This window comes from Babylonia areolata, chromosome 16 (genome assembly GCF_041734735.1).
Source record: "Babylonia areolata isolate BAREFJ2019XMU chromosome 16, ASM4173473v1, whole genome shotgun sequence".
NCBI classification, from domain to species: domain Eukaryota; kingdom Metazoa; phylum Mollusca; class Gastropoda; order Neogastropoda; family Buccinidae; genus Babylonia; species Babylonia areolata.
The window spans coordinates 3336916-3351070 of NC_134891.1; the positions used below are offsets into that span (position 1 = coordinate 3336916).

At 42.2% G+C, this 14155-nt stretch overlaps 1 protein-coding gene across 1 annotated transcript in view; it reads left to right on the forward strand.

The window, feature by feature from the left end:
* Positions 1–13460, forward strand: part of LOC143291076 (mRNA-capping enzyme-like) — a 36252-nt gene extending 22792 nt beyond the window's left edge. The window contains exons 14-19 of the mRNA XM_076600679.1: positions 2633–2797; positions 3996–4067; positions 6377–6477; positions 6934–7000; positions 8971–9094; positions 10088–13460. Of these exons, the coding sequence (XP_076456794.1) occupies positions 2633–2797; positions 3996–4067; positions 6377–6477; positions 6934–7000; positions 8971–9094; positions 10088–10239 (681 nt within the window). The 3' untranslated portion in view covers positions 10240–13460. The remainder of the gene's footprint in view (positions 1–2632; positions 2798–3995; positions 4068–6376; positions 6478–6933; positions 7001–8970; positions 9095–10087) is intronic.
* Positions 13461–14155: the final 695 nt, after the last annotated feature.

Here is a 14155-nt window from a genome sequence, read left to right on the forward strand (position 1 = left end):
TGCACAACAGGCTGCCTTCCTGGGTAGAGCCGACTGACAGCTGTCATTGGGCGCTCATCATTCGTTTCCTGCCTCATTCAATCAGATTTCAACCAGGCACACATACACACTCAGACAGACATATAACATTTTATGTGTGTGACCGTTTCATTTGTTTACCCTCCAGCCATACTCCGTTTTCGGAGATGTGCATGCTGGGCGTGTTCTTGTTTCCACAACCTACCGAACGCTGACATAGATTACAGGATGTTTAATGTGAGTATTTGATCTTCTGCTTGTGTATACACACGACGGGGGTTCAGGTACAAGCAGGTCTGCACATCTGTTGACCTGGGAGATTGGAAAAGTCTCCACCCTTTACCCAACAGGCGCCGTTACCGATATTTGAACCCAGGACCATCAGGTTGAAAGTCCAACGCTTTAACCACTCGGCCATTGCTGTGTTATATTTGTTGCTCTCACATTCATGCTGCACTCATTGCTAACCAGTGTGTGGCTATATTAACATTTTTACCCGTCCACTCTTCGATGTTGAAGTCAGAAATAAAATGTACGAACGTGTCCACCATCTCTGGTTCAACATTCTTATATTATAATTAACATTTTCACCGGTCGGCAGTACAAAACATACGTGAAAATCTCCAAAACGGGTAAAAATATTAATTATATATATATATATATATAAGTTTGTCGACTATAGAAGAGGATTTTAAAATGAACTTGTCCACATTAGAAAGGTGTCCAAAAATGGAGTGCTGCTTTGGGGGTATTGAGTTGTGCACTTCGAAACTGTAAACGGAATAAAGTGTGGTGTCCTTCGCGCGAGGCTGAAAACGAAAGTGCACGACGACACAAGGGTTTGCGATTGAAACAGGTATACCCATTTGGGTAGATTTTATTTCTGACTTCAACATCGAAGAGTGGACGGGTAAAAATGTTGATATTGCCCAGTGTGTTAGATATATTAAGACTTCAAACTGTCTGGGGGGAAAAACCAGAAAGGGAAAGAAAAGCTTTGAGGTCTGTGGAATCCTCAAGAAAGGTTATTTGGGTGTGGGGAGGGGAGTTGTGGGGAAGGTGGGGAGATCGAGAGGGTGGGTGGGGGAGGGAGGCATGTTTGCAGAGAGTGAGGCTTTAATCTTTTTGAGTGGTGTATGTTGTTGTTTCTGTTTTTGTTCCCACTGAAAGAAGGGAGGAGAGATCAGGTCATGCTCACGTAGATTAACATGTATATGTACATATGTGCAGTCACATATGTTTACGTTACATGTATAGACCCGCATGCATGCATGCACACACACACACACACACACACACACACACACACACACACGTATGGAAGAAATAGATGTGAATGCATAGAATACAACAGTACTGGAAAATATATTGTTGCTGGTTTGTTTGTTTTGTTTTGGTTTTGGGGTTGGGTTTTTTTGTTGTTTTTTGTTGTTGTTTTTTTCTATGTTCTTTTCTCTTGATTCTGTGAAGATTTGTTAGGTATCCGCATGAAAGGAACGTTCACCAGATTCCTCCGTGTCTGTCAAATCAAATGTGTTTGCATGTCTATATCTTTGTATATAGATCTATTTCTAGAGAGAGGAGAAAGAGAGAGAGAGATTTTGTTTTGGTGTCATATACTGTACCATGTCAAACTGATGCAAACTAGGCCTATCGGTTTGCTCTGCTTGGCCAAATTTTGCGCGGCTAACAGTGAAAAGACAACCCGTCTTGCCCGGTCCACTCTTAACCAATCAAACGCCTCTAAAAGCTATAAGCACTGACTCATTCCTTTGGCCAAGGCTCTCCACGCCATCTTGTCAGGTTTACGCTCTGTCTCGTCTTACGCTTTTTTTGGCTGTTAAGCGTATACATTTGGCCTTATTTTGCTGCATGCGGCTTGTGTTTATTGTATTCTTACATTCTGTGTACTCGATTCGACTCGGCCCCCTCGAATCATTCGTTTTTCTCTACCTCCAAGTCGATCCTGTCTTTCCTTTCTCTGGTGGGGATCGGATTTTCGCTGGGTGCCTAAGCGCGGGTACCATGCCTCGTATACCATCCAACACATGTGTTGCTGTTATCAATCTCCCTGCTTGCTGTTTATTCCACTCTGCACCGCCACCCTGCCCGGAGCAAGGGAAACAAAAACACACGAGAGCAAACAGAAAGAAGGGTCTACAAACGCCCTCTACAAAGCCTTCACCTTGTGTGAGGATCGTGCAGTGAAACCCCAACCCACCGCATCCCCATTGCACACACACATACACACACACACACACTCACACTCACACTCTCACTCTCACTCTCACTCTCACTCACTCACTCACTCACAAGCAGGTAGCCAGACATACAGTTTTTGTTTGTTTGTTGTTGTTTTCGATACGGTGGGAATTTGTTCCATTATGGAATGTTATGTATATTTTCCCCATATGCAATTATTGATCATATGTGACACTTGAATGAGCACGATATAACCTCTGGCTTGTTGCTCAAGTCTTCGGTGTCTCTTTATTGAGCGCTGTATTTTGTCTGGTTTCTTTGACATCAGAATGTTTAAAACTAAATTGTTCCAGTCAGTGCCCCTGCTGTAAATGAAACTTGATTTTCAAAGTAAGTGTCTCGTCACCCCCAGGGGCAGGAAGTGGGCAAGACGGACTTCCGCCGGCGCCTGCTGTGCATCGAGAAGGAGATCGTGGGGCCGCGCAACGGCAAGATGCAGCAAGGCATGCTGGACCGTGCCTCACAGGCCTTCAGTGTGCGTGCCAAGCCTTTCTGGGACCTCACCGCCGCCGAGAAGGTGTGTGTGTAGTGTGTTGTTGTTGTGTTGTGTGTTTGTTGTGTTGTGTGTGTAGTATGTGTGTGGGTTGTGTTACGAGTGTAGTGTGTGTGTATTAGTGTTTTTGCAGTGTGTGTGTTGTGTTGTGTGTGTAGTATGTGTGTGGGTTTTGTTACGAGTGTAGTGTGTGTGTATGTGTGTTTTTCCAGTGTGTTTGTTGTGTTGTGTGTGTAGTATGTGTGTGGGTTGTGTTACGAGTGTAGTGTGTGTGTATTAGTGTTTTTGCAGTGTGTGTGTGTGTGTTATGTTTGTGTGTGTTATGTTGTGTGTGTGTGTATTATTTTGTGTGTGTGTGTGTGTGTTATGTTGTGTGTGTGTGTATTATGTTGTGTGTGTGTGTGTGTGTGTTATGTTGTGTGTGTGTGTGTGTGTGTGTGTGTATGCGTGTGTGTGTGCCTCCTTCCTTCCCTCCATCTCTTCCGGTCTCTCCTTCTCTCTCTCCCCTCTCTCACTGTGTGTGTGTGTTTCTCTCTCTCTCCCTCCCTCCCTCTCTTTCGGTCTCTCCTTCTCTCTCCCCCCTCTCTCACTGTGTTTGTGTGTGTGTGTTTCTCTCTCTCTCCCTCCCTCCCTCTCTTTTGGTCTCTCCTTCTCTCCCCCCCCCCCTCTCTCACTGTGTTTGTGTGTGTGTGTTTCTCTGTCTCCTTCCTTCCCTCCCTCTCTCTCTGTCCAGACTATAAATAAATAAACGAATGAATCTTCTCTCACCTCTCTCTCTCTCTCTCTCTCTCTCTCTCTCTCTCTCTCCGTCTGTCTGTCTGTCTGTCTGTCTCTCTCTTTCTCTCTATCAGTGTGTGTGTTGTGAACAAATTGATGGGAATATTTGATGATGAAGTGTGTGTGTTTTGTGTGTAACTCTAAGTTGCATTATTATTTATGATAAAGGTGATAATTTCTTAGAGTGTGGATAGTGGGAAATGTAGCATGGTGATACGTACTTTTTATACTAGTATCCTCAAACAGTTTGGGAGATATGACTAAACTCAGATTACTATCACAGTATTTTCTGTTTTATCTGTATATAGATTTTGTTTTGAATATCTATTTTATCAGGAATTTTTTCTCGGCATACAGCATAGCTATTTAAATAAACGTTAAAAGTTATTCTGTAGTTGAGGTATTTAGCACCAGTTCACGTGGGCGCAATGACGTTTGTTGACAGATTCTGGACGGAGGCTTTGCCGCTCAAGTCAGTCACGAGGTGGATGGTCTCATCTTCCAGCCTGTGCCAGATGTAAGAGTGTGTTGTGTTAGTGTGTGTGGTCTGCTAGTGTGTTATGTTAGTGTGTGTGGTCTGCTAGTGTGTTGTGTTAGTGTGTGTGGTCTGCTAGTGTGTTATGTTAGTGTGTGTGTTCTGCAAGAGTGTGTTGTGTTAGTGTGTGTGGTCTGCTAGTGTGTTGTGTTAGTGTGTGTGTTCTGCTAGTGTGTTGTGTTAGTGTGTGTGGTCTGCTAGTGTGTGTTGTGTTAGTGTGTGTGTTCTGCTAGTGTGTTATGTTAGTGTGTGTGGTCTGCTAGTGTGTTGTGTTAGTGTGTGTGGTCTGCAAGAGTGTGTTATGTTAGTGTGTGTGGTCTGCTAGTGTGTTGTGTTAGTGTGTTTGGTCTGCTAGTGTGTTATGTTAGTGTGTTTGGTCTGCAAGAGTGTGTTATGTTAGTGTGTGTGGTCTGCTAGTGTGTTGTGTTAGTGTGTGTGGTCTGCTAGTGTGTTGTGTTAGTGTGTGTGGTCTGCTAGTGTGTTATGTTAGTGTGTGTGGTCTGCTAGTGTGTTGTGTTAGTGTGTGTGGTCTGCTAGTGTGTTATGTTAGTGTGTGTGGTCTGCTAGTGTGTTATGTTAGTGTGTGTGGTCTGCTAGTGTGTTATGTTAGTGTGTGTGGTCTGCTAGTGTGTTATGTTAGTGTGTGTGGTCTGCTAGTGTGTGTTGTGTTAGTGTGTGTGTTCTGCTAGTGTTATGTTAGTGTGTGTGGTCTGCAATAGTGTGTTGTGTTAGTGTGTGTGGTCTGCAAGAGTGTGTTATGTTAGTGTGTGTGGTCTGCAAGAGTGTGTTATGTTAGTGTGTGTGGTCTGCTAGTGTGTTGTGTTAGTGTGTGTGGTCTCCTAGTGTGTTATGTTAGTGTGTGTGGTCTGCAAGAGTGTGTTATGTTAGTGTGTGTGGTCTGCTAGTGTGTTGTGTTAGTGTGTGTGGTCTGCTAGTGTGTTATGTTAGTGTGTGTGTTCTGCTAGTGTGTTATGTTAGTGTGTGTGGTCTGCAAGAGTGTGTTATGTTAGTGTGTGTGGTCTGCAAGAGTATGTTGTGTTCGTGTATGTGGTCTGCAAGAGTGTGTTATATTAGTGTGTGTGTTCTGCAAGAGTGTGTTGTGTTAGTGTGTGTGGTCTGCAAGTTTGTGTGTGTGTGCGTGTGTGTGTGTGTGTGTATGGTCTACAAGAGTCTGTTACGTTTATGTATATGTAGCCTTCAAGAGTGTTTTGTTACTGTTAGGGCATGTGTGGTCTACAAGAGCTTATTGTAAGTGTGTGTGTGATCTACAAGAGTGTGTTGTGTTAGTGTGTGTGGTCTGCAACTTTGTGTGTGTGTGTGTGTGTGTGTGTGTGTGGTCTACAAGAGTCTGTTACGTTTATGTATGTGTAGCCTTCAAGAGTGTTTTGTTACTGTTAGGGCATGTGTGGTCTACAAGAGCTTATTGTAAGTGTGTGTGTGATCTACAAGAGTGTGTTGTGTTAGTGTGTGTGTTTTCTTCAAAAGTATATTGTTAGAGTATGTGTGGTTCACTAGTGTATGTTGTGTTAGTGTGTGTGTGTAGTCTGCAAGAGTGTGTTTATTGTGTGATCTTCAAGAGTGTGTTGTGTTAGTGTATGTATGGTCTACAAGAGTGTGTTGTGTTAGTGTATGTATGGTCTACAAGAGTGTGTTAGTGTGGTCTACAAGAGTGTGTTGTGTTAGTGTATGTATGGTCTGCAAGAGTGTGTTGTGTTAGTGTATGTATGGTCTGCAAGAGTGTGTTGTGTTAGTGTATGTATGGTCTACAAGAGTGTGTTAGTGTGGTCTGCAAGAGTGTGTTGTGTTAGTGTATGTATGGTCTACAAGAGTGTGTTGTGTTAGTGTATGTGTGGTCTGCAAGAGTGTGTTGTATTAGTGTGTGTGTGTGGTCTGCAAGAGTGTGTTGTGTTAGTGTATGTGTGGTCTGCAAGAGTGTGTTGTATTAGTGTGTGTGTGGTCTGCAAGAGTGTGTTGTGTTAGTGTATGTGTGGTCTACAAGAGTGTGTTAGTGTGGTCTGCAAGAGTGTGTTAGTGTATGTATGGTCTACAAGAGTGTGTTAGTGTATGCATGGTCTACAAAAGTGTGTTGTGTTAGTGTACGTATGGTCTACAAGAGTGTGTTAGTGTGGTCTGCAAGAGTGTGTTGTGTTAGTGTATGTATGGTCTACAAGAGTGTGTTGTGTTAGTGAATGTATGGTCTGCAACTGGGTGCGAGTGTGTGTTGTGTTTGTGTAGGAGCCGTCTACACGTGTGTTTCTGGGGGGGAAAAAAGTGTTATATTTCTGTGACAGCCGTATGTGTGTGGGCGCTGCAAAGAGACCCTAAAGTGGAAACCACCTTCCCTCAACTCAGTGGACTTCCGGCTGAAAATTCGCAGAGAGGAACATCCGGGGTGAGTACAGGTTTTGTGTACACTCACACACACTTGCCCCCCCCCCCCCCCCAAGAGTGTTCATATACTCAGAGTTGAGTGTGCTATGAGCTTAAATGGGAAGACTAGGACCACACAATTGAGTATCGTCCACTTCACGGATGCTTCTTTCGATGTGCTGCTCAAATGTCCTGACCTGACACTGGAAGTGTCTGTATCTCTCAAGCCTGGTGGTCGTGGGGGTATCATTATGAATGGAAGCATAGAGTGCAGCCTTGACATGCAGTCCCAAACCTAAACCTAAACAGTACAGATGACTGGGCAGAAAAGAAAAAGAAGAAGAAAGGAAATAAATGTGTGTGAGAGTTGTTTTTTTTTTTCAAATAGTGTAGTGCTGTTACTTCTCCACACAAAAAGAAAAATACATGTGCGAGGTTTTTTCTAACACAGCAGTGCTGTTGCTTCTCTCTTCAACAGGATGCTGCCTGAAACCAAAGGATACCTGTACGTGGGGAGTTTCGATCAGCCTTTCTCTGCCATGAAGGTGACGTACTAGATGTGTAATGTGTGTATGTGGTGAAAACATTATTTTGGGTGTTGCTTTGGCAGGGTAGAGAATTTAGAAAAGGAGCGCAGTGGACTGCAATTTTGGAGGAGGTATAACATCCATTAACTTTACGTGACAGCATTAGTTAGGAGTAAATGCCTGGGGTTTTTTCCCTTTTTTTTTTGTTGTTTTTGACTCACTTGTGTAAACAAAGTGAGTCTATGTTTTAACCTGGTGTTCGGTTGTCTGTGTGTGTGTCTGTGTGTCCATGGTAAACTTTAACATCGACATTTTCTCTGTCTTTGTCAGTTGACACCAAATTAGGCATAAAAATAGGAAAAATTCAGTTCTTTCCAGTCATCTTGTTAAAAACAATATTGCACCTCTGGGATGGGCACAAAAAAATAAAAAAGAAGCCTAATTATATGCAAACTGCATTTACTGTTATATTTATATTTTTTGTATTCTCTAAACTTGGCACTTTGACCTCTTATTCTGACACAACAACAAGAGGAGTCATTATTATCACTTTTTGTTCAAACAGGAACTTCTTTTGCTAAGCATGGAAGTTTTATTTATTTTGCAAATGTTTTGTGCAGATAGTAAAAAAGGGAAATTACTCTGTAATTAATGCTAGGGGACTTAATTTATCACAAGTGAGTCTTGAAGGCCTTGTTTTGTTTTGTTTTTGTTGTTGTTGTTTTTCTCTTGGGACAAACTGCTTCTTTTGCCAGCACACAGGGCCTTTAGGCTGTTCTTTTTTATGTTTCATTTGATTTGAATGTGTGTTTTTACCCCGCCATATGCACAACCTTCTGTTTCAAGTATGCATGCTGGGTGTATTGTTTCCATCACCTACCAGTCGCTGACATGGATTATGGGATCTTTAACATGAATGTTTGATCTTCTGCACCAAATTAGGCATAAAAATAGGAAAAATTCAGTTCTTTCCAGTCGTCTTGTTTAAAACAATATTGCACCTCTGGGATGGGCACAAAAAAATAAACAACGAAGCCTAATTATATGCAAACTGCATTTACTGTTATATTTTTGGTATTCTCTAAACTTGGCACTTTGATCTAATATGCTGACCCAACAACAAGAGCAGTCATTATTATCATTTTTTGTTCAAACAGGAACTTCTTTTGCTAAACATGGAAGTTTTATTTATTTTGCAAACGTTTTGGTGCAGATAGTAAAAAAGGAAAATTACTCTGTAATTAATGCTAGGGGACTTAATTTGCTTTAAACTGATCTTTCTCATCTTAAACATTACATTTTGAAATTATACTCAATACATATCACAAGTGAGTCTTGAAGGCCTTGTTGTTTTGTTTGTTTGTTGTTGTTTTTTTTATATAATTTAAGCAAATGTGGTGAATATGGATAAGTGAATATGGATAAGTCTGCTCACTTTGAAGCCTCATTGAAACTGAAACCATTGTTTGGTGTCATATACTGTACCATGTCAAACTAGGCCTATCGGTTTGCTCTGCTTGGCCAAATTTCGCGCGGCTAACGGTGAAAAGACGCCCCTTCTTGCCCGGTCCGCTCTTAGCCAGTCAAACGCCTCTAAAAGCTTTAAGCGCTGACTCATTCCTTTGGCCAAGGCTCTCCACGCCATCTTGTCAGATTTTCGCTCTGTCTCGTCTTTTTTTGGGGGGGGCTATTAAGCGTGTTCATTTGGCCTTATTTTGCTCCATTGGTCTGTGTGCTTTGTTTCCGGAAACATTGACTTCACCTTTGTTTTTCCACTAAGGTAAATTTGTTAGTCTCTCAAGGCCTGATCGGTGCAGAGGGGTTTTGGTGGAGATCAGGCGTATGCCTTAGTTTTGTTTTGTTTTTCTTCTTCTTGTTTTTGTTTTTTGTTGGGGTTTTTTTGACAACAAAAGTGGTGTAACGCTTATGGATCAGTCCAGACACTTGGACACCTTGAAGTGAAACCATCATTTCTTTCCACACTGCAGGTGACAAAGGAATTGAGGGAGCTGGACAACAAGATCGTGGAGTGCTCCTGGGACGGGGGCCAGTGGAAGTTCATGAGGCAGCGCACGGACAAGTCCTTCCCCAACAGCTACAGCACCGCTATGGGTCAGTCCGTGGTTTTTTTGTTGTTGTTTTTTTTGTTTGTTTGTTTGCTTTCTTCTTCTTCTTCTTCTTCTTCTTCTGCGTTCGTGGGCTTCAACTTCCACGTTGACTCGTATACACGCGAGTGGGCTTTTTACGTGTATGACCGTTTTTACCCCGCCATGTAGGCAGCCATACTCCGCTTTCAGGGGTGTGCATGCTGGGTATGTTCTTGTTTCCATAACCCACTGAACGCTGACATGGATTACAGGATCTTTAATGTGCGTATTTGATCTTATGCTTGCGTATACACACGAAGGGGGTTCAGGCACTGGCAGGTCTGCACATATGTTGACCTGGGAGATCGTAGAAATCTCCACCCTTTACCCACCAGGCGCCCTCAGCGTGATTCGAACCCGGGACCCGCAGATTGACAGTCCAACGCTTTAACCACTCAGCTATTGCGCCCGTCACTTGTGTAAACAAAGTGAGTCTATGTTTTAACCCGGTGTTAGGTTGTGTGTGTGTGTCCGTGGTAAAAACCTTTCTCGTTGTCAAGAGGGGAATATGAAGGCATCTAGCATCTGTTGAAACTGTTATGGGTTTTCTCATTAACAATTCATTTGGATCAGACCTTTCTGGTTGTCAAGAGGGGAATATGGAGGCATCTAGCATCTGTTGAAACTGTTATGGGTTTTCTCATTAACAATTCATTTGGATCAGACCTTTCTGGTTGTCAAGAGGGGAATATGGAGGCATCTAGCATCTGTTGAAACTGTTATGGGTTTTCTCATTAACAATTGATTTGGATCAGACCTTTCTGGTTGTCAAGAGGGGAATTATGGAGGCATCTAGCATCTGTTGAAACTGTTATGGGTTTTCTCATTAACAATTCATTTGGATCAGACCTTTCTGGTTGTCAAGAGGGGAATATGGAGGCATCTAGCATCTGTTGAAACTGTTATGGGTTTTCTCATTAACAATTGATTTGGATCAGACCTTTCTGCTTTCCGACAGGTGTCTGTGAAAGCATCAAGCATCCAGTGACCAAGGACCTGCTGTTCAACGTCATCAACACCCATCGGTGGCGAGCTGCCCCCCCGTCCCATCCCCGTCCCTCATCCAGCGACAGACAGCTGATGCCGCCGCCGCCCAAAAGAGCCAGATAATGGTCCACAGCCAACGCCTGGAACTTCCTGCTCAGAACTCACCCTGTGTGTTTTTCCAGCGAGATGGACCACTAGGAATATTATTTTTGGGGAAGGGGGTTCCATTTGTGTGGCGGACGTTTTGTGAACAAGCGGTGTTTAGGTGCTGGATCGTGGAGTTTCTCTGATGTTTGTACATATCTGATCTTGCTGGATTGTGTTTGCTTCAAGGACTTTATTTTGAAAGATAGGACGGTTGAGAGAAACCTGAAACTGTCATTATTTTCGAAGATAGGATGGTTGAAAGAGATGTAAATATTTGAAAGATAGGATGGTTGAAAGAAACATGAAATGGTTGAAAGATAGGATGCTTGAAAGAGATATGAAATGGTTGAAAGATAGGATGGTTGAAAGAAACATGAAATGGTTGAAAGACAGGATGGTTGAAAGAAACATGAAATGGTTGAAAGACAGGATGGTTGAAAGAAACATGAAATGGTTGAAAGATAGGATGGTTGAAAGAAACATGAAATGGTTGAAAGATAGGATGGTTGAAAGAGATATGAAATGGTTGAAAGATAGGATGGTTGAAAGAGACATAAATGTTTGAAATATATGGAATGGTTGAAAGAGACGTGAAACTGATGGAAGTTGTGTTAGTGTGTTGTAAAGAGAGAGTAATGGGAGGGGATGTGTGGAGAATCTATCTGCATGAAACTGATCTTGATTGTAAGGTGGTTCTGGTTTTCTTTGGGATTTTTTTTTCGTCAATATTTGACAGTCCTGCAGAAAGGTATGATGTAAAAGGAACTATTTCTAAATTCACATGGTCACAGCAAAATCCCTGGTATTGGGAGAGGGTGTGGGGAATAAAAGCCTGCTATTTATTTCATCCCTATCCCTCCCCACCCCTGTTTCATCTGGATTAATAAAACAAGTGAATTTATATTTATTTTTTGTTGCAACAGTCTTTGTTGTTGTTGTTGTCTGTGTGTGTATTTGTTTATCGATCAAGTGTTTTTTCAACATGATTTTGCCAGGAACAACCCTTTTGTTGCCATGGTTTCTTTTTTTTATACTGAGTGCATGCTACACACAAGACTTCAGTACATTGCCTCATCTGAAATACTAACACCCAGACCAGGATGTGTTATTTTCAAGTTTTGGAATGATAATTCATGTCATGGGTTTCACAAAATTGAAAATATATTCCTTTTCTGTAACATGAAAATTACAGCCTCAGAAACCTGCATTTTTAGCAATATTGTGGTTCTTGGGTCCATTCACGCTTAGGTTTTTGTGATGTTTCAATTTTCCTAATCATCTGGAAACTGACTGAAGAACGAGTTTAAAAAGTAGCCATCACTTGTACTTTTACAGACCAGCAGAGTTTGGTTGTTTTGTTCGTTGTTGTGTCGTTTTTTCTTTGATTTTTTTTTTCCTGTTGGTTTGCTACAACTCCAACATTCACTCGCATCTGTGAGTAACATTTTACATAAAAGGCCGTTTAATTACACATTCTTAACCGTGACCCAACTAGTGCAGACTCTGGCAGGGGTCTGAAAATTTCCTTTTTGTCCTACCACTCAGACTGCCAAACTCTTGTTTTTGATGGAACAAAAGGAACATTATAGCACTGATTGCAGACCGAAGCGCCAAAGTTGGGTCTTATCAGTGAAAATTACCTGCATCATCATGCCACCATCAATTAGTTACTGTTCTGTAACAAATGGACTTGAATTATGAAGTAAAACATTGTTAGAAATGAACTTATTGACAGCGAACTGGGTTTGTGTGCTCACACTTCCATTGAACCAAGGAAAAGATGCAGCCCATACATTTTTTGTATTTGTATTTCTTTTTATCACAGCAGATTTCTCTGTGTGAAATTCGGGCTGCTCTCCACAGGGCCATACTACAGCGCCACCCATTTTTTTGTATTTTTTCCTGCGTGCAGTTTTATTTGTTTTTCCTATCGAAGTGGATTTTTCTACAGAATTTTGCCAGGAACAACCCTTTTGTTGCCGTGGGTTCTTTTACGTGTGCTAAGTGCATGCTGCACACGGGACCTCAGTTTATCGTCTCATCCGAATGACTAGCGTCCAGACCACCACTCAAGGTCTAGTGGAGGGGGAGAAAATATCGGCGGCTGAGCCGTGATTCGAACCAGCGCGCTCAGATTCTCTCTCACTTCCTAGGCGGACGAGTTACCTCTAGGACTTTGGCATCATTACCCACATACATCAGCATTTCTTTGTTTCCATTTCTTTGTTTCCATCCCCAAACATACTTTACTGCTGCATCAAAGTTTGTCCTGTTCTTATTTCATCCTGACGTTCCAAGTTGGATTCTCCCTAAAAAAAAAAACAACAGTAAAATGTGTCAGAGACTGTGAGGTGTTTGATGGTAATGTCTGAAAAACTGATTTCAAGATTCTTACAGTCATGGAAGTCTGGAACAGTCTTGGAAAAATTATAATTACCTCCAGGCCTAGAAAGTTCTTGGAATTTTAATAAAAACTTTTGAAAAGTAAATTCAGCAAAGAGCTAAAAGTATTTGGAAAAACGAACAAATGGATAAGCAATAAAAATTGAAGCATCAGTAACATATCTGCCAATCTCTGTCTGTCAAGTGGCAGGTGAATTTAATTCAGTTTGGCCATTTTGTTTGAAAAGTTTTCAGACTGGTGCAGAAAAGTATGAAATTTTGTCGGTCATATCTGTGGGAACCTTGTGGTTGTGAAGAAACTGAATGAATGAACATGCAAGCCTGAGAATGGTGTGGGTCAACCATACCTTATGAATGAAATTGTCAGACACAGCTTCTGAAGGGGTGCAATTTACTTGTGCCATAGCCTGATGAACTTGGTCTGATGATTTATGTCATATCTGGAAGCTTTTGCTAACATGGTATTTACCTTGTTGAATGGTAGCTTGTGCTGGGGTGACACCAAGCTTTTAGTTAAGTTGTCGTGTTGCTGGACAGACGTCTCATTGCTTTGCGCTTGCTCGGGACACTTTTGAGACGGACTGTGAATGGCTGGTCTGCCACACATTGAGACAGACTCTGTGAATGGCTGATCTGCCACACATTGAGACAGTCTCTGTGAATGACTGGTCTGCCACACATTGAGACAGACTCTGTAATTGGTTGATCTGCTATATTGAGGCAGACTCTGTGAATGGCTGATCTGCTACACTTCAAGACAGTCAGTGGCTGGTCTGCAAACAACACTTTGAGTCTTTGTGAATGGCTGATCTGCTACACAGTGAGACAGTCTCTGTGAATGGCTGATCTGCTACATTGAGACAGCCTCTGTGAATGGCTGATCTGCTGCACTTTGAGACAGACTCTGAATGGTTAATCTGCTACACTGAGACAGACTGTGATTGATTATCTGCTACATTTGAGACAGACTCTGTGAATGGCTGATCTGCTACACTTCAAGACAGTCAGTGGCTGGTCTGCAAACAACACTTTGAGTCTTTGTGAATGGCTGATCTGCTACACATTGAGACAGCCTCTGTGAATGGCTGATCTGCTACACATTGAGACAGCCTCTGTGAATGGCTGATCTGTTACACATTGAGACAGCCTCTGTGAATGGCTGATCTGCTAATACATTGAGACAGCCTCTGTGAATGGCTGATCTGCTTACACATTGAGACAGACTCTGTGAATGGCCGATCTGCTAACACATTGAGACAGACTCTGTGAATGGTTGGTCTGCTAAGACATTGAGACATACACTGTGAATGGCTGATATGCTAACACATTGAGACAGACCCTGTGAATGGCTGATCTGCTATATATTGAGACAGACTCTGTGAATGGCTGATCTGCTACATTGAGACAGACTCTGTGAATGGCTGATCTGCTATATATTGAGACAGACCCTGTGAATGGCTGATCTGCTATATATTGAGACAGACCCTGT